The 21,868-nt window shown below is 37.2% G+C and overlaps 1 protein-coding gene across 1 annotated transcript in view; it reads right to left on the bottom strand.

Moving 5' to 3' along the window:
* The window catches only part of FGF2 (fibroblast growth factor 2), a 112,488-nt gene that overhangs the window by 14,135 nt on the left and 76,485 nt on the right, over positions 1 to 21,868 (bottom strand). The window contains exon 7 of the mRNA XM_057503272.1: positions 4,500 to 4,603. Coding sequence (XP_057359255.1) covers positions 4,500 to 4,603 — 104 coding nt within the window. The remainder of the gene's footprint in view (positions 1 to 4,499; positions 4,604 to 21,868) is intronic.

The following is a 21,868-nucleotide window of genomic DNA, read 5'->3' as shown; positions in this document are numbered from 1 at the left end:
TAGCGTTAAACAGAAAACAATGTGCAACTTTCTAGCAGATGAAGACCAGGCAAATTTTTTCATACCAGTGCTAACACTGAGGCTTGGTGATTTAAACTTACACTACGGTTAACCTCACTATATACAATTTTTTCTAAATGAACAATTTTGTGAACACTTAAATTATAAATCCTATTATTCTGGGCTTGTTGCTCATAGCAACAAAATTTATTCTGCTATGGAATGGAGTAAGGAGTCTGTTGTGTATTAAAGAACTACTCAATTTCACCCTCCAAATATAGGCTTGGCAGTTAAATATAGTTACTTTTTGAACTTTTTAATTTTTTTATTTCAAAAGTGGGGGAAAGAATCTTAAGAAATGTTTTCATACAGTGGGAAATCTTCAGGCTGATGCACTCATGCCTCTACTATGTGAATGCGTTAGAGAAAAAAATGGTTCACAACTCTCAACCAGTAGCAACCAACCTAGTATGACTCTTAGAAAACAAAATGTTCTATGTTTCCAGAGTTCTCTTCTTTCTTTGGGAAAACTCAGAATATTTTACAAATCACTGCAGGAATCACACACAGGGTAAAATGGAGAACCACCAGGGATGTGCCATAACACTGCAGTCTGAAATGAGGCCAGAAGAAGAAGAGTGGGAAGAATTATGTCTTTGGCAGGTGCAAGTTCATAAATCCCCATTTCTCTAGATTATAAGAACCATTTGCATCCCCAAAGGATGCTACTAGTCACAACAATGAACTTATACCAAAAGTTGCTATTGGATTTTTTGGTTTTGTTTTGTTTCTTTTTTGTATGCTGGCTATCTCATCCCATTGCCACTTGAGTGAGGTCTCTGCTGACATGCCTGGCTGTGGTGTCTTTCACCATCATCAATTCATATCAACCCATTAAATGATGATCCAGATGACATTAATAGCCAAGGATGAAGACTTTTAGTTTCTTGCCTAAAAGCTGCCATCACTGATAGATCAATGCCTATCAATTTGACTCAGAGAATATCACTTACTGAACCACCACCACTTGATTGGTTTTACTTGCTTATCTGAAAATGTTCAAAGCCCATCCAGACTAATTTGAAAGAGGACTGCTGCAGAAAAGGCATGGCAGCAAACCACACAAACTGAATGTTAAGATGGAGATGAACTTGTGAACTTGGTAGGAAAAGAGCCTATGATGGGAACTAGAACAAATGAATCTTTCTTGGCTGTTGCCATTCCTCAAAGGAAACTGATAAATCTTGAATTTTCCATTTATGCGTAACAGCTGTGGCTTTGCCTCTGCAGAGAGCTAAGTCAACTCTTACTACATCAACCTGAAGGAAATCTGTTTTATCCGGAAAAATTAACATGCATCCAAGGAGATTTAAAACATATTTAAGATTAAATAAAATGCTATGACCTTAATTGTGTGAAAGATCCTACTTAGCTAAGGAAGAAACTAGAAAGCACTGTTTATTTAGAGCCCTTTATGTTTATGATGGTACAGAATCAACTGTTTGGGAGGCTTACGGCCTATTTACCAAGAGAAAAAGGTCAGGGTTCTCTAAATTGTAACTTGTAGAGACTTCTGTTAAGGATGAGAAGACAATTCCATTTTCAGGTCCCTTGTCCTAAATTAATCTCCTCTCTTGTGGACCCCAGTAGTTTCAGAGATGCAATTTAAAGTAGAGTAGCTTACGTTGACATCACTTTTGATAACTATGGAGTTTTTATCATTACAGATGAACCTATACTCTATGTTCTTGAGATAAACAACCCCTCCAATGACTATCTTAAGGATATATTATTATTAATGATATCAGGGTACTGGATTGCCTTACCTCGTAAGTGGGAAACCACAGGGTAAAAATCTCAACTCAGTCACTGGGGCAGTTTAATAAGGCCAGCATACAAAAGGCTACAGCTTTAAAACCATTTGACTGGTGGTGTCCTATTTAATTATGACAGAAGCAAATGTTGTATGCATCTCCTTTCTTTTCTCCACTACCTTCTCTGCCTGACAGTAGCCAAACCAACACTATTGCCAAACCCATCATGATTCATACTAAATATGTTTGTCACATCCTGAGCTGAGAAGAGTAGGGGTAAATCCCTCTTCCTCTCTCTTCAAGATGAAGGTCATCCAAAAGTACTCACTGATTCATTGTCCTGGAAATATTTTAAAGACTACTTTTCATAAATTCCCACATCACCCCTTCAGTTGACTATAGACAGGTAGGAAGACAGAACAGTGGAAGAAGAGAAAGTCCTAAATAGTGGATCTTTCAGAGCTCTATTTTTTGCCCACGAAGCCTCGTCCACTCCTGTGATGTAACATTACCTATATGCTGATGACACCCAAATTGATATATTAACACCAACCTCTCCTCTAAGCTTCAGACCCAGAATTCCGACTAGGTAGTGAACACCCTCACCCAAGTTCTCTTAGGCAACTCACATCTGATAGGTCTAAATCTGAACCGGTATTACCTTTTCCAAGACCTTGCTCTTTCCCCTTTCTCATTTACCTTCCCATCCAAACCAGAAACCTAGGAGTGACCTTTGACTTTCCCTCTACTTCATTCCTAAATCTCATCAATCTCAAGTGCTAGCCTTTACTCATCCTCTCTGTCCTGTTATGGCCAGTTCTCATCATCACTTGCTTGGGTTATTTCAATGGATGGCCTTCTAACTGGTCTATCTCTACGAGTCTTGGCCCCCTCAAATCCATCCTTACAGTGCTGCCAGAATGATCTTTGTCAAATTCAAATTCTATTGTGTCTCCTCTTAAAACTCTTCTTGGCCTTCCAGTTTATAGCAGCATGGTACGCAAGGCATGTTAGCAAGCAGTCTCTCTCTCCAGCCTTATCTGTTTCCTTTCACTTTATACTTCCTTTGTACTTTACACTCCAGCAGTAGTGAGTTACTTGTAATTCTAGAGATACACCTAGTAAGCTTTCTGAATCCATGCCTTTGCATGTGTTATGTCCCAGAATGATCTAATACTCTCACCTCCACTCCTTCTGCTCTAGAACTGCCTAAAGAACTCCTTCCTCTATATCACTTAAAATCCTATTTATAGGTCATCTTCCCCAATCTAGACAAGTTTACTCACTCCCTTTCCTATATTACTTCCTATATCATAATACTTCTTCTTCCTTTCCAATATGCAACATATAGAAGGAGCACATCAAAACTCTATTACACATATTAATTTACATTCTGCCTTCCCAGAATTGTAACTCATTAAGGGTACAGATCATTTTGTATTCAGTTTAGAACCGTGACGCCTAGTATAGCATCTGGCACATTCAGTAAGTGTTGGTTATTCTTGAAGAGGATTCTAAAATTTATTCAGCTAAAACAATGGGCCACAACACCCAGACTTATTTATTCTGCAAAAATTATATAAATTGATAATATCAACATAAATATCTTTGTCAGACAACAGGTCATATGGATAAAATATTCTTTATTTGTAAGTCTGTATTAGTATCTTTATAAACCCAAAGGTCTTCACATAGAAAAATTTTCAAAACCCATTTGCACAGTTCAAAACACCACAACTGCTGAGTACTATTAGGTCTCTTTTGTGAGGGGTTCTAGAGAGGTTGTGATTGGCTCTTGGTGTTGGTATTAGGGCTGTGGTTTGTATATGTACCACCACATGCCCACCTACTCCCCCAATGAGTCAGAACTGGGTTTGTGCCTCTTATTTCCCTGCACCATCCCCCACACACACTGCATCTGCTCAACAGGCATGCAATCCTGGGTATAATAATGGTAGAGTTGACTGTGCTAGTGGAAAGAATACTAGCCAGGAGCTAGGACCCTTGACTAGCTGAAAAAAGAGAAGTCCCTCTCCTAAAGGAGCTAATACGTAAATAAGAAACAATACAGGAGGAAGTAATGATATTAAACCCTGATTTTGGCCTTTGATGTAAATCATCTAATTTAGTCCTCACAAAAATGCTCTAAGATAGGATCATTTTTGTCTTCATTTTACACATAAAGGAAGTTACTCAGAAAAATTTGCCTATGACCACACTGCTAAGAGGTTGCAAAGCCAGCATTTGTACCTACATTAGAAGTCTACATTCTCAACTAGTGTTTAGTACATCAGATTTGAAAGAGGAAACTTAAAAACTGATATTCAAAATTTTATATGTTCATCCTACTGATCTTCAAACACCTGCCCAATATAAGGAATTTTTTTTAAACTGTAGTTTAATAGCTTTGCAGAGAAGGTGCTAAACTGCAGTGATTACAGCTTATGCTCAGGAGTCAAGACTGCCTCCAGTCCCACCCAGGTTCTACCACACATGAGCTGTTTTCTGAGTTACCTTATCACTTCCTCAGAACTTCAGTTTCATATTATGGGGTGAATATGAAGATGAAATGATAGAATACTTGTAAAACTCTTCATAAAGATTTAATAAATACCAATACTAGCAAATTAACAGCAATAAAAGCTAACAAAGAAAAAACTTTCAGAAACAGAAATCTTTACTTACCGAGGCCAGTAGTCTTCCATCTTCCTTCATAGCAAGATACCGGTTCGCACACACTCCTTTGATAGACACAACTCCTCTCTCTTCTGCTTGAAGTTGTAGTTTGACTGTAAGTAATGGAGGGGAAATTACCTTTTCAGCATCATAGAAAAAAGAGCTGTCTACACATTTAGGCCGTATAGAGCCAAGAAAAACCTGAGCAACCAGCTAATCTGCTCTGGAGGAGTGACAAGGTAGGGAGGGGCAGAGGGCCAGGGGCTGATGCCAGTAAAATCCTACAAGAGAGAGGATGACAGGCAGAGCCACAGAGCACAAAGTGCCACTAGAGCCTCGACTCCCCCTCACTTCGGAGTCAGTGAGCAGAGGAGACTGACACAGGGAGCATTTTTTCCTTTGATGTGCAATTATCCTCTATTTGGCAGTGCTTAATATTTTTTTAATGTGTTTTACATAAAAAAATGTAAACCACTTGTAAGAATTTCCACACTACTAAGTGTAAACTCTTTATATCTTATTTTTAACCAATTCTTCACAAATAAAATAAGATCTAATGCTTCACCATTATTTTTTGGTTTCTATGTCCTTGAATTTCTAAGTATCTTATTTCTAGTTTCCCCTGCAATACAATGCCAACGCATTCACCTGTCCTTAAGGAGGGATTGTGATGTATAACTGGTTTTTTTTTGCAAATATCTAACTAGTAGGAAGACAAATTGCTTATATTTAATTTGCTTATACAGTGTGATGTCAGATTTTCAGGATGTGAGACCCTGAAAAGGGTGACCTATCCATTACACTACATTATCAATTATTAAGCAAATTGTAGGAAAACCAAAAATAAGATACTACATGATTATGATGATAATGCCACATGGACAAATAACCATTTAATTAGATCAAATAAAAATGAAGTTTAAAATTTCTGTTTTGCTATTCAGAGGAAGCATTCTCCTGCCTAGAACAGTATTCCCCAAAAGGTATTTTTCATAACAAAGGTTACCTAAAGAAAAGGTTCTGAGGCCAAATAAATTTAGCAAATTCTTGGTTAAGCCAAGTTAACTCTTTAACGCCAAACTTCTTGGAAATCTGCTTCTCATAACCTGCACTGTAAGTCACCACAAGGGACTCAAGGCCATTGTACAGGCCTATGAATGTATCTAGGACACCTTCAAGAGCAACAGAAAACAGCGGTGAATATTCAAAATTTTAGAGATCAGCATAATGGATAACATTAGAAACATAATGTAAATTTAATTTTCCCAGATGTTTCCAGGTAGCTAGGGAAACAGAATGAAAAAGCAATGTTTGAAAGATTCTGGAATTACTATTAACTTTGTTAGATATGATTATGTTGTAATAATTCTGTTTAAAAGTTTTCCTATCAGAGAAACACACAGGTAAAACAAGATAAAACATATAGGTCTAACTTTAAAATATTCCAGCAGTCAGTCAATTAATCATTTTCTAATAAAGTGGGTGGGAAAAATAAAACAAGAGTGTTTAACCTATGTCAATAGTTCTTAAAAGCATGGATGTTCATTACTCTAGTCTCACTACTTTATGAATGTTTGAGAATGTACATTTCTTAAAGACACTGGTTGGATATTTCATGTCTGATTGTCCTCCGTGTACCAGTCACCCCTGGGGTCCAGAGAGCACAACATTACGTAAGTCTGTGGTTACCAGATGAAATTCTTCTATAAAATCTTGAAAGAAATAACAAATGCAGTAAAAGGAATATAATCAAAACATAAAAACTAATCAAATAATATAAAATCTTCTTCAATTATGGGGAAATATAGAAAATAAGCTTTATTTTTAACAAACATAACCAAAACTATCTTAACGATTATCAAATCCCTGTACACATCCCCATATACAGCTCTGATCTAGATAAGCCATATTAATTATAAATTCATTTGCATCTCTTTTAACTCAAAAGGCAATATAAATGCTCATGAGGCAAGGCTGCATAATCAGTCACTACACTTTCTTTCAGTACCCTGTCAATAAACTGCAGCCTTGCTCTAGCCTGTCTTATAAATATGCATTAATGGTCACAGATGGTTATTAATGTGTGACCAATACCAGTGATTCAACACCCCAAGTAAATGTCACATTCTTTTATTCATTGACCTTTTACAGACTTCTTGTTATTCCACTCTAGGAGACTGTTGTTCAGTAAGGCACTAAAAATAAACTCTCATCTAGATGCCGTTTAAAAAGTGTTTCCACTGCCATGTAAAAAATATAAACTTAAAAAAACTAACTGGATCCTAAATAAGAAGCTGGATAAGCCACAAAATCATAGATTTTCTTCAAAAACCCATCAGAGATGAGATGCAAAGAAACCTAAATGAACTAAATTCCACACACAAAGAGGGGACAAGTAGCTTTCATTTCTGACAGGAAGAACAAACTGCCAAAAACAGGGGTATGGAGAAACCAGCTGAACTTTTACAAACATGTAACAGCTGCTAATGTGAAGAATTAGAATTCTGAGGCGCCCTAATCAAAGAGCAAATCCATATCCACCTCCCAGTTCTTTCCCACAGAACTTGCACCTAATACACAACCACCACACACCAAAGGCTAGGACAGAACAGAGGGGCTGAGAAATCCTCCTGAAGTACCTCAGGCCTTTGTTGAGTACAAAGCAGCAGTTCACTGAAGGCTGGGAGCAGGACAGAGCTGAGAGTTATCCCTCTGAGAAGCACTGAGCAGTCAGCAAATGGAACGCAGAATGAAAAGAGCTCTTCCAAGACAAAGAAAGCCAAGGGTCGAGATAAAGAGCAAGGTTATAACCTACCCTAACAGTTGGCAGCTGAGCTATAAGGCAAAATACAATATGAAAACTACTCAACCTAAAAGAAGGCAGGAAAGGAAACACAGAAGGACAAAGAACAGACAGGTAAATTAGAAAACAAATTACAAGACGGCAGGTTAAACCCAAACATATCAATAATTACAGTAAATGTAAATGAACTAAACAATCCATTTAGAGGAAAAAAAATTGTCAACAACACAAAAAAAGCAAAACCCAACTATGTTGTTTATTAAAAAAGCACTTTAAATACAAATATACAGGCAAGTTGAAAGTAAAAATGTGGAAAAAATATAAAATCCACACCCTAAATATAGGAATGCGGTATGGCTCTATTAGTATCTGATGATGTTGACTTCAAGGCAAACAGGATAACTGGAGACGAACAGGGTTATTTCATGATGATAAAAGGGTCAGATACATCAAAAAGATACAAGAATATTAAATTTGTAGCATCTAACAGAACTATAAAATATCTGAAGCAAAAATTAACCAAAGAAATCAGTAAGAATATGGAATATATGAATAACATTATCAACTAACTTTACCTTTTTTTTAAAGATCAGGTAGGTTTCATTCCCCTGAGACTTTATTCTCCTCCTACCATTATAGTCATTTGAAAACTATGCCAAAAAATTAACACTGCCAGTATGGTAAGCCATCCTACGGCTTTTTGCTGAATGGACTTGAATTGTTCAGATCAGTTAACTCCAGCAAATAAGCTATTTTTCCAAAGTCACTATGATGTTAAGTAATATCAAGGACTCTTGTCCTGAACAGCTGGTGCCCCTGGTTCCCTTTTTTTATTTTTGGTTCCTTTGTTTTTTAACAGTCTGAAATAAAATTCATATATGATACAATTCATTTAAAGTGTACATAAAAATCAATGGTTTTAGTATATTCAAGAGCTGTGCAACCATCACCACCATCAATTTTAAAACATCTTCATTATCCCATACCCTTTAGCATTCACCTCCCATATCCCCAATACCCCCATTCCCAACCCTAGGCTACCACTGACTTTCTTCCTAGCTCTATATTTGCCTGTTCTAGATATTTCCTAAAAACAGGGTTATACAATATGTGGTTTTACATGACTGGCTTCTTTCACTTAGCATAAAGTTTTCAAGGTTCATCCATGTTGTAACCATGTACCAGTAGCTCATAACTTTTCATTGCCAAAAATATTCCATTGAATAGACCATATTTGTTTTACCCATCCATCAGCTGATGGACATTTGGTTTATTTTTTTATTTCCACTTTGGGGCTATATGAATAATGTTCCAGTGAACATTCACAGGCAAGATTTTTTGTAGACACATATTTCATTTCTCTTGGGTATATACTGGGAAGTCAAATTACTGGGTCATATGCTAACTCTGGTTAATCATTTCAGGAAGTGTCAAACTGTTTCCAAAACAACCACTTTACATTCCCACTAGAAATTGAGGGCCCTTACCTTCTCCATGTCTGGACCACACATGTTAGTTTTATTAACTACCCCAGTGGAAAGTGCAGTGATTTCTCATAGTTCTGATGTGCATTTTTCTGACAGGTAATGATGAGCATCTTTTTATATGCTTATTGGCTAGTTGCATATCTTTAGAGAAATGTTTATTCGGATTGTTGGCATAACTTTTAAGTAGATTGCCTTTTTATCATTGAGTTGTATGAGTTCTTTATATATGCTATATATATATTAGATATCTGATTTGCAAACATTTTCCATTTTCTCCCATCCTGTGGGTTGTCTCTCACTCTCATGATGTTATCCTTTAAAGCATAAACATTTTTAGTTTTCATGAAATTCAATTTATTAATTTTGTTCTTTCATTATTTGTGCTTTTGATATCATATCTAAGAAACCATTGCCTAATCCAAGGTCATGAAGATTTACACTTCTGCTTTTCTCTTAAGAGTTCTATTTTTACCTTGTCTGTTTATGTGTTGATCCATATTGAGTTCATTTCTCTATGTGACATGAAGGCCTAACTTCATTGTTTTGCATGTGGGTATTCCCAAATTGACACAGATAACTACACCCAATACCTTTACAATATATATTCTTTACAAGGAATACTCCAAAGAATAGATTATATACATGCCATAAAACAGATCTCAACACATTAAAAAGGATTGAAATCACACAGAGTATTATCTTAAAAATTAGTAACAAGATATTCAGAGAATCTCCCAAATAGTTGGAGATTAAGCAATATATTTACAAACAAAACACAGATCAAAGAAATCACAAGGGAAATTAGAAAATATTTCTAATTGTATGATAATAAAAACTCAACATGTTGAAAGAGAAAGCTATAGCTTTAAGTGTTTATATTAGAAAAAAAAATTTTGAAAATCTAAGCCTTTATCTTAAAAACTAGAAAAAGAAGAGCAAGTTAAAGTAATATCAAAGGGAAATTTAGTGTGAAAAAATTGTACACTTGAGAATATACAGACTAGTAGAAAATAATCCAGAAGAATTTAGTTATTTTGGGGTAATGAAAGAGAAATAATATTTTACTTTTCATATACTTTTTGATATTTAAGATTTTTTTCTCAGTTGAAGATAAGTTACTTTTTATCTATGGTAAGAACATAGCAATGTTAGCACTGATAGAATTTTTAAATAATCTAGAATAAATACCAAGTGTGTGCCATGTTAGACACAACTTTGAAAATAATTCCATTCATGTGTTCCATGAGGGAGAGAAAATTTCTCAATTAAGAGAGACATAAGAGACATATCAGTCAAAAGCAATGAGTGAACCTTGTCTGAATCCTGATTAAAGCAAACCAATTGTTAAAAAAAGAAAATTATAAGACCAAAGGGAAAATCTTAACACTAACTGGATATTTTATGTTCCTAAAGGAATTTTTTAATTTTTAGGCATGAGAATGGGATGGTTATTTTTTTAAGTCTTCATGTTTTAGAGATACATATTAATCATTTCTGTATCTACTATGCACTAATACATACATATCACTTATGTAATCATTTTTAAATGATTGGATGATATGATGTCTAGGATATACTTCAACATAATCCAACAGTACGGAGTGGGAAAACGAGGCAGCAAAGGTATAGAAGAAATAAGATTCATCATGTGATAATAAACTACAGAAACTAGCTGATGATACATGAGGTACATTATACTGGTCTTTCTATTTTGGTATATATTTGAAAAATTCTTTAATAAAAAGATTTTGGGTTATAAAAGAACAAAAAGTAATGAAAGGCAGTTCATTAGGCAATTAGTGTGAAGTTTGGGTAGCAATGCATTGAAGGGTGTTGTCCTTGACCATTCAGGCTGCTGTAACAAAAATACCATACACTAGGTGTAAGTGACAAACATTTGTTGCTCTCAGTTATGGAGGCTGAGGAATCCAAGATCAAGGTGCTGCTAGATTCAGTGTCTGGTGAGGGCCCTTTTCCACATTCACATCTTCTCTGTGTCCTCATGGGGCTGAAGGGGCGAGGCAGCTCTATAACATATCTTTGATAAGGACACAGATCCCATACATGAGGGCTCCACCATCATGACCTAATCACCTCCCAAAAGCCCCACCTCTTAAATACCATCATACTGGGGGTTAGGATTTTTTAACATACAAGTTTGGGGGAGACACAAATCTTTAGTCTATAAACAGGTATAAAAATTGTGTTACTGTTCCAGATAGAGCCCTTGAGATACTTGGCAGGTTCTATACAATGTGAAATCTCAGCCAGGACTCAAGGACACTGGACAGGACAGTCCAGAGAAATTACATCCAGTTACATTCAAATTAGCCTTTTAGTTGTCATTGTTCCATGTTGGACTGGCTTCATGGGGAGGAAGAATACAACAGAATAATCATACTTGAGATTTAGAATACTTAATAAGCAAAGCCACTGAATCTTATGACATAACAAGAGCATAAGCCAAAGACATGTCATTTGTTGGGTGTGAGAAGAAGAACAGGGTCTTTTTAAAGGAGTAGTTTTAAAAATTAAGTACTTCAAGATAGGGAATAAATTTCCACATAGAGAGTACATTGTAAAATTTTCCACACTTTTCAGGAAATAAAACAAATGCAATAAACAGACAAGGTGGCAAAAAAGTTATTCTGAGAAATTGAGGATGACGTAATCATCAACTCTTCTGAACCATAAAAATGATCCTTTCCTTTCTGCTAGAGAAGCTGTTATCCTCAGCCTAGTTTCCAGAAATAGTAAAATATTAATTTATATTTTTATACTCAGATAAATGTTGAAACCTTGGTTTTCACTATATATAAAAACTAAACCCTACTTTACTACTTCAATCCAGGTTTTAGTCAAACAGATGAAAAGTATTTTGCCATAGCTATCATAAAAGCCAACAAAGATATTTTCTGCATGGTAATAGGAAGCCTGTCACTTAAAAAGTGCTTAATAAATGACCATAAAATAGAACATTCCTTTTTGTTGGATAATAATTAGCTATTCTGTGACACACACTAAGCTAGACTTAGAATTATAATCTAGTCTGGAGAACCTTCAGTGGTCATTCCTCATTCCCCTCAGTTCAGGATAGAAACCCTCTCCTCTGTGCTTTCCTATTATCCTGCTTCCTCCACTGAGAACTGTACACCAAGTATGTCTGTCCCTGCCCAACAGGGGCAAGGGGCTGTACCTTCCTAACCCATCTGTGTGCCCCAGCATTTGCACAGCGCCAGGTACATAAAAGCATCTGGTGAAGGTTCAGTGATGAAAGCATCTCATGCAATAGAAAAAATGGAAAAAGAAACAACCATAGCCATGTCCTAGGTGTCACAGTAGAGTTCTATCCAGCTGCTCCGAGACTACAGAAAAGAACACAACTCCTATCAGATGGAAAGGCAGGGAATCTTTCTGGTGGGGATGTGCTAGGTGTGAGCTACATTTCAAAAGAGCAGTAGGAGATAATCTCATGAACAAGGTACTGGGTAAGGAGACAAGGAGGGATGATATTCCAGGTAGAATGCCATCGCAGGACTGAGGCATGCAACAGCCACAGTGGTACTAAAGAGCCGAGTCCTAGACAGCGAGAGCTATCAGCAGAATCCAGACTGAGAAACTGCAGAGGTCCTATAACCCAATTTCCCCAACAATCAATTACAAGAGGAAAATAGGGTGGAGGGAGGACCTGAGCCTACAAAATGCTTAAAATTCACTTAGTTTAGAAGGCAAAAGTAAAGTAGAATACTTAAGGGTGCTCATTGCTGTGATGAAACTCTTAAGAAATGCAAAGACGTGATAAAAGTCTACTTTTACTGGGGAGGCAGGGTGGCTGGCAAAGTTGTTATCTGACCTATGTGACAGAAGAATGTTCACCTAGTAATAATTTATTAAAGTAAACATTTGTTTTATGTGATTTGTTGTATCTATGTTTTATTTTACATTTTAGAAAATTTTAAAATGAAGAACAAAAGACTACACTAAAAGACCTTTCTAAACTCTTGGACACTGATTTTAACAGGTTATTTCAGCAAGCAGGAGACTACCCAACAACTCTGATTAACAGAGACATCTGGTGGCTGTCTAATGTTGATATTAAATCCAGTAACAGATGAACCTGGAAAAATACATAGTGTGTTATCCAAACTTAAAATTCAACTTTTTTTTCTGTGGTAGCATAAAAACAAAAGCTGTAAACCATAAAAGTAACAATCTTATTAGGTAAGATTTTTTTCTTTTAATTTTCATTAAGGTATGATTGATATACACTCTTATGAAGGTTTCACATGAAAAAACAATGTGGTTACTACATTTACCCATGTTATCAAGTCCCCACCCAGACCCCAATGCAGCCACTGTCCATCAGTGCAGCAAGATGCCACAGATTCACTATGAGACTTCTTTGTGCTACACTGTTCTCCCTGTGATCCCCCACACCATGTGTACTAAACATAATACTCCTCAATCTGCTTCTCCCTCCCACCCCACCGCCATCCCACACCCCTCCCGCTTGGTAACCACTAGTTCCTTCTTGGAGTCTCTGAGTCGGCTGCCGTTTTGTTCCTTCAGTTTTGCTTCGTTTTTATACTCCACAAATGAGGGAAATCATTTGGCATTTGTCTTTCTCTGCCTGGCTTATTTCACTAAGCATAATGTACTCCAGCTCCATCCATGTTGCTGCAAATGGTAGGATTTGTTTCTTTCTTATGGCTGAATAGTATTCCATTGTGTATATGTACCACCTCTTCTTTATCCATTCATCTACTGATGGACACTTAGGTTGCTTCCATATCTTGGCTATTGTAAAAAGTGCCGTGAAAAACATAGGGGTGCATATGTCTTTTTGAATCTGAGAAGTTGTATTCTTTGGATAGATTCCAAGGAGTGGGATTCCCAGGTCAAATGGTATTCTATTTTTAGTTTTTTAAGGAACCTCCATATTGCTTTCCACAATGGTTGAACTAGCTTACATTCTCACCAGCAGTGTAGGAGGGTTCCCCTTTCTCCACATCCTCACCAGCATTTGTTGTTCTTAGTCTTTTCAATGCTAGCTATCCTTACTGCTGTGAGGTGATATCTCATTGTGGTTTGAATTTGCATTTCCCTGATGATTAGTGATATGGAGCATCTTTTCATGTGTCTGTTGCCCATCTGAATTTCTTCTTTGGAAAACTGTCTCTTCATATCCTCTGCCAACTTGTTAATCAGGTTATTTGCTTTTTGGTTGTTGAGGCATATAAGTTCTTTATATATTTTGGATGTAACCCTGTGTCAGATATGTCATTTACAAATATATTCTCCCATACTGTAGGATGCCTTTTTGTTCTGTTGATGGTGTCCTTTGCCATACAGAAACTTTTTAGTTTGATGTAGTCCCATGGGTTCATTTTTGTTTTCCTTTCCCTTTCTCAAGGAGATGCGTTCAGGAAGAAGTTGCTCATGTTTATATTCAGGAGATGTTTGCCTATGTTGTCTTCTAAGAGTTTTATGGTTTCATGACTTACCTTTAAGTCTTTAAAACATTTCGAGTTTACTTTTATGTATGGGGTTAAACAATAATCCAGTTTCATTCTCTTGCATGTAACTGTGCAGTTTTGCCAACACCAGCTGTTGAAGAGGCTGTCATTTCCCCACTGTATGTCCATAGCTCCTTTATCGTATATTAATTGACCATATATAGCTGGCTTTATATCAGGGCTCTCTAGTCTGTTCCATTGGTCTATGGGTCTGTTCTTGTGCCAGTACCAAATTGTCTTGATTACTGTGGCTTTGTAGTAAAGCTTGAAGGTGGGGAGCATAATTCCCCCTGCTTTATTCTTCCTTCTCAGGATTGCTTTGGCTATTCATGGTCTTTTGTGGTCCCACATGAATTTTAGGATGATTATCTCTAGTTCATTGAAGAATGCTGTTGGTATTTTTATAGGAATTGCACTGAATCTATACATTGCTGTAGGCAGGATGGCAATTTTGACAATATTAATTCTACCTAACCATGAGCACTGGATGTGTTTCCATTTATTGGTATCTTCTTTAATTTCTCTCATGAGTGTCTTGTACTTTTAAGAGTATAGATCTTTCACTTCCTTGGTTAGGTTTATTCCTAGGTATTTTATTTTTTTTGATGCAATTGTGATTGGAATTGTTTTCCTGATTTCTCTCTCTGCTAGTTCATTGTTAGTGTATAGGAATGACACAGATTTCTATGTATTAATTTTGTATCCTGCTGAATCCAGATATTAGATCTAGTAGTTTTGGAGAGTTTTTAATGTACAATATCATGTCATCTGCAAACAGGGACTGTTTAACTTCTTCCTTGCCAATCTAGATGCCTTTTATTTCTTTGTGTTGTCTGATTGCTGTGGCAAGGACCTCCAGTACTATGTTGAATAGAAGTGGGGAGAGTGGGCATACTTGTCTTGTTCCCAATCTTAAAGGAAAAGCTTTCAGCTTCTCACTGTTAAGTATAATGTTTGCTGTGGGTTTGTCATATATGGCCTTTATTATGTTGAAGTACTTGCCCTTTATACCCATTTTGTTGAGAGTTTTTATCATGAATGGATGTTGAATTTTGTCAAATGCTTTTTCAGCATCTATGGAGATGATTATGTGGTTTTTGTCCTTCTTTTGATTGATATAGTGGATGATGTTGATGAATTTTTGAATGTTGTACCATCCTTGCATCCCTGGAATAAATCCTACTTGATCATGAAGGATGATCTTTTTGATGTATCTTTGAATTCAGTTTGCAAATATTTTGTTGAGTATTTTTGCATCTATGTTCATAAGGGATATTGTTCTGTAATTTTCTTTTTTTGTGGTGTCTTTGCCTGGTTTTGGTATTAGAGTGATGCTGGCCTCATAGAATGAGTTTGGGAGTATTCCTTCATCTTCTATTTTTTGGAAAACTTTAAGGAGAATGGGTATTAGGTCTTCACTAAATGTTTGATAAAATTCAGCAGTGAGACCATCTGGTCTAGGAGTTTGGTTCTGAGGTAGTTTTTTGATTACCAGTTCAATTTCACTGCTGGTAATTGGTCTGTTCAGATTTTCTGTTTCTTCCTTGGTCAGCCTTGGAAGGTTGTATTTTTCTAGAAAGTTGTACATTCTAGGTTTGTTAGCATATAATTTTTCATAGTATTCTCTCATAATTCCTTGTATTTCTGTGGTGTCCATAGTGATTTCTCCTTTCTCATTTCTGACTCTGTTTATGGGTGTAGACTCTCTTTTTTTCTTGATACAGCCAGCTAGGGGTTAATCTATTTTGTTTATTTTCTCAAAGAACCAGCTCTTGCTTTCATTGATTATTTCTATTGTTTTATTCTTCTCGATTTTATTTATTTCTGCTCCAATCTTTATTATGTCCCTCCTTCTACTGACTTTAGGCCTCATTTCTTCTTCTTTTTCTAGTTTCATTAACTGTGAGTTTAGACTGCTTATATGGGATTGTTCTTCTTTCCTGAGGTAGGCCTGTATTGCAATATACTTTCCTGTCAGCATGGCCCTGGCTGCTTCCCACACATTTTGCAGGGTTGAATTATTGTTGTCATTTGTCTCCATATATTGCTTTATCTCTGTTTTTATTTGGTCAGTGATCCATTGGTTATTTAGGTGCACGTTGTGAAGCCTCCATGTGTTTGTGGGATTTTTCGTTTTATTTGTGTAATTTATTTCTAGTTTCATACCTTTGTGGTCTGAGAAACTGGTTGGTACAATTTCAATCTTTTGAATTCACTGAGGCTCTTTTTGTGGTCTAGTATATGATCTATTCTTGAAAATGTTCCATGTGGACTTGAGAAGAATGTGTATTCTGCTGCTTTTGGGTATACAGTTCTATAGATGTCTGTTAGGCCCATCTGTTCTAATGTGTTGTTCAGTGCCTCTGTGTCCTTACTTATTTTCTGTCTGGTTGATCTGTCCTTCAGAGTGAATGGAGTGTTGAAGTCTCCTAGAATGAATGCATTGCATTCTATTTCCCCTTTTAATTTAGTTACTATTTGTTTTACATCTGTAGGTGCTCCTGTGTTATGAGCATAAGTATTTATAATGGTTATATCTTCTTGTTGGATTGACCCCTTTATCATTATATAATGTCCTTCTTTGTCTCTTGTGACTTTCTTTGTTTTGAAGTCTATTTTGTCTGATACAATACTGCAACTCCTGCTTTTTTCTCCCTATTAGTTGCATGAAATATCTTTTCCCATCCCTTTACTTTTAGTATGTGTATGTCTTTGGGTTTAAAGTGAGTCTCTTGTAAGCAGCATATAGATACATCATGTTTTTTATCCATTCAGTGACTCTATGTCTTTTGATTGGTGCATTCAGACCATTTATATTCAGGGTGATTATCAATAGGTATGTACTTATTGCCATTGCAGACTTTAGATTCATGGTTATCAAAGGTTCAAGGTTAACTTCCTTACTATCTGAGTCTAACTTAACTCACTTAGAATGTTATTACAAACACAATCTAAAGGTTCTTTTCTTTTTCTCCTCCCTTTTCTTCCTCCTCCATTCTTTATATATTAGGTATCATATTCTGTAGTCATTGTTTATACCTTGATTGACTTTTGGGATAGCTAATTTAATTTTGCATTTGCTTAGTAATTAGCAAATTAGTTCTACTTTCTATACTGTGGTTTTATTACCTCTAGTCACAGCTTTTAAACCTTAGGAACACTTCCATCTATAGCCGTCCCTCCAAAACACACTCAAGAGATGGTTTGTGGGAGGTAAATTCTCTCAGCTTTTGCTTATCTGAAAATTGTTTAATCCCTCCTTCAAATTTAAATGATAATCTTGCCGAATAACATAATCTTGGTTCCAGGCCCTTCTGCTTCATTGCATTAAATACATCATGCCACTCCCTTCTGGCCTGTAAGGTTTCTGCTGAGAAGTCTGATGTTAGCCTGATGGGCTTTCCTTTGTATGTGATCTTATTTCTCTCTCTGGCTGCTTTTAATAGTCTGTCCTTCTCCTTAATCTTTGCCATTTTAATTACTATGTGTCTTGGTGTTGTCTTCCTTGGGTCTCTTGTGTTGGGAGGTCTGTGCACCTCCATGGCTTGAGAGACTCTTTCCCCAGATTGGGAAAAATTTTCAGCAATTACCTCCTCAAAGACACTTTCTATCCCTTTCTCTCACTCTTCTTCTGGTACCCCTATAATGCGAATATTGTTCCACTTGGATTGGTCACAAAGTTCTCTCAATATTCTTTCATTTTAGAGATCCTTTATTCTTTCTGTGCCTCAGCTTCTTTGTATTCCTCTTCTGTAGTTTCTATTTTATTTATCATCTCCTCCACCGTATCCAGTCTGCTTTTAATACCCTCCATCGTGCTCTTCAACAACTGGATCTCCAACTGGAATTCATTCCTGAGTTCTTGAATATCTTTCTGTACCTCCATGAGCATGTTAACGATTTTAATTTTGAACTCCCTTTCAGGAAGAGTCATTAGGTCCATGTCATCTTTCTCTGGAGTTATATTAATTTTACTCTGAACCAGGTTCCTTTGGCATTTCATATTTGTGTATGGCGCCCTCTAGTGTCCAGAAGCTCTACTCTCTGGAGCTGCTTAGCCCCTGGAGCAATGTTGGGGGTCACAGGGGAGTGGAATTGGTGCCTGGGGGAAGGAAAGAGCTGTTTCTTGCTTCCCGGCTGCTGTCCTGTCTCCACTGCCTGAACTATTGGGCCGAGCACACAGGTATAATCCTCTATGCTTTGCATTTGTAGTTGCTGTAAACAGATCTTCCCTCTCACTTGCCTAACGCCAGGGTAGGGTTTGCCAGTTTGCGAGCCAGGTGGGGCTGGCCGGGAGAAAGGCTCAGTAGGCTGCATATCATGGAGGGGGTCTTTGGAGCTGTGTAGCCATCCAGAGAGCTGGAGCACCTGAAGACTGTGAAAGCTCCCAACCTGGTGGGCAGAGTGCACCCAGACAATTTTGTCTACCTGTCCTTTCTCCTGAGCAGGAAGCTCTGTGCAATCCTTGCCCCTTTAGCAGCCCTCTTGCTGCAGGCTTCCTTGTTAGGAAGCCTCTCAGACTGCCCGCCTTTCTTTTTTCCCAGAGCAGCCAGAAATGGATCCCTGCTTTCCAGAAGTGGCTGGAATCTCAGTTTCTTCAGGAATTCTGCCAGTCTTAGCTTTCCAATCCCCTAATTATGAGAGTATCATGAAAGCACAATGAAATGTAGGTTTGTGTTCCCAGAGCAGATCTCTAGAATTAGATATTCAACAGTCCTAGGTCTCCACTCCCTCCCCACTCCAATTCTCTTCCTCTAGCTGGTGAGCTGGGGTCGGGGAAGGGCTTGGGTCCGGCCAGGTCACAGTTTTGGTATGTTACCCTGTTCGGTGAGGTCTGCTTTTTTCTCTAGGTGTATGCAGACTGGCGCAGTCCTCTTTCCTGTTGCTCTTTCAGGATTAGTTGTATTAATTATATTTTCATATTATATGCAGTTTTAGGAGGAAACCTCTGTCTCACCTCTCATGCTGCCATCTTTAATCCTTTCTCTAGATAAGATCTTAGTGGTTAATTAGTACCATCATTATACAATTACATCTTAAATTCCATCTACAAACTCCATGAGAAACAGCTGTGTTTTAATACCATTTGACCCAGGAATTCCACTTCTAGGAACTTACCCTAAGAATACAGCAGCCTGGTTTGAAAAAGACATATGCACCCCTATGTTTATCGCAGCACTATTTACAATAGCCAAGAAATGGAAGCAACCTAAGTGTCATCAGTAGATGAATGGATAAAGAAGATATGGTACATATACACAATGGAATATTATTCAGCCATAAGAAGAAAACAAATCCTACCATTTGCAACAACCTGGATGGAGCTAGAGAGTATTATGCTCAGTGAAATAAGCCAGGCAGAGAAAGACAAATACCAAATGATTTCACTCATATGTGGAGTATAAGAACAAAGAAAAAAACTGAAGGAACAAAACGGCAGCAGACTCACAGAACCCAAGAATGGACTAAGAGTTACCAAAGGCAAAGGGACTGGGGAGGATGGGTAGGAAGGGAGGGAAAAGGGGGTAAAAAGTAAAGGGGCGTTATGATTAGCATGTATAATGTGGGGGGAGGCACGGGGAGGGCTGTGCAACATGGAGAAGACAAGTAGTGACTCTACAGCATCTTACTATGCTGATGGACAGTGACTGTAATGGGGTTTGTGGGGCATACTCGGTGAAAGCCTAGTAAACGTAATGTTCCTCATGTAATTGTAGATTAATGATACCAAAAAGAAAAAAGAAAGAAAGAAAAATATTAAAAACTATCTTAAGGTGGTGGGGATATAGATGCAATAGGGTGAAGGGGATAAAGAGGTACAACCTACAAATTGTAAATAAGTTAGTCATAGGAATGGAAGGTCATATTCTATAAACCTATAGAATATAAACCTATAGAATATAACCAATAATTTTGTAATATCTTGGTATGGTAACAGGGAGAACTACACATACTGTGGCAAGCATCTAGAAATGTATATAACTTCGAGTCACTATGTTGTACATCTGAAACCAATATAATAGTGTATCAACTTTATTCCAAGAAAAAAGAAAAAAGAAAAAAAAAGAAAAGAAAACAGCTGTGTTTTACTTGAAAATCTTCAGAAACAAGTATATACCCAGGCTTTTTAAAATGATTTTAGATATGTAAGCAGAGGAACAGAAACTCTGATCCCTGGAAGTAAACCACTCAACTGTTCAATTGTTCAGGTCATTAGCACCTGACACATTTAGTTACACAGTAAAACCAAAATTCCAAATATTCTTTCAATGTTACCACCATTGCTCAAAATATTTTGGAGTTCCTTTTTTGGAATGTCCTCCAGAATCTTCATCATTTTCTTTTAAGTGTCCTCAAGGATGATAAATCTTAAAATCATAAATACCCAATTTTTTAGAGCTGTAAAGGACTTCCGAGATCATCCAGGGCACCCTTCTCATTTATAAATAAGGAAGTCGACATTTCAAGAAGTTTGTCCTGGTGTAAGAATACAGTTTTGGGAAACAGTCACAGCAGTATTTCCAAGGACAGTGAATGCATTTATTCATCCATTTAATAAGCATTTACTAATAACAACTATTTGCAAAATACTGTGCTAAGCAATAGCAAGCATAAAGGAAAATACAACATTGGTGTCTGACCTCAGAAAAGAAGACAGTTTTGTTGAGAAGCAGGGCATAGAGAAAATTACTAAACAAGCTCAATACCATAGGTACCATCACAGAAGTACACACAAGCTACCTTTAGAGCTCAGATGGTCATCTAATCCAGCCTGAGAGATGAAGGGTATCCTGGAAGCAGTGACAAGTGAAGGGAAACAAAGGAATCAGCAAAAGACAGTCAGGAGAAGGGACAGTAGGAACAAAACAAGAACATCCTTACCCAAAGGAGAAAGGGAGAGAAAGCATGGCACATCCAAGGAATGTTAGGAACTAATTCAGCACAGCTAGCACAGAGAGGTAGGGCGCTGTGTGTGCTGTGGGAGATGGCATCGTCGGGTAACGGAGGCAGGAGAGGCCAGAGGCTCTGAGTACTATGTTAGGGAGTGTCATAGTGTGAAGAGGGATGAACAAATGAGAATTTCAATATTAATGAAATAGTTGGGATGGAGAAAAGTTGATACATGTGTGAGAAATGAAGGAAACAGAATGAACAGGAATAGATATGAAGATTGAAGGGAAGGAAAGAAGGAAGAAGGAGAGAAAGAAGGGAAGAAGGGAGTGAGAAGTCCAGAATGAGTCCCAGTTTCTCTCCACCTTGGATAACTGGGAAATTATTGAAATGGGAAGTACAGGAGGTGAGACAAGTTGGCAAAAGAAGACAAGGTGATATGTTCCCTTGTTACATACTGAGAGTCTGCAGAAATCCAGATAAAGGTATCCAGAAGACAGCTGGTTATACAAATGTGGAGCTCAAAAATGAACTCTATGCTAGAAATAGGATTTAGTAATCGTAGCAAACAGTGGCTGCCTTGGGCACACAGGCTGTACCTAACCCACAGAGATCCTCCAGAACAGTGTGCAGCTGACACAAACTAAAGGGAAAAGGTCAAAATCCTGGGAAGCAGCAACA

Source organism: Manis pentadactyla, chromosome 5, assembly GCF_030020395.1.
Source record: "Manis pentadactyla isolate mManPen7 chromosome 5, mManPen7.hap1, whole genome shotgun sequence".
NCBI classification, from domain to species: Eukaryota; Metazoa; Chordata; class Mammalia; order Pholidota; family Manidae; genus Manis; species Manis pentadactyla.
The sequence above is the reverse complement of the archived record's forward strand: the minus strand, read 5'-3'. Positions and strand labels throughout refer to the sequence as shown.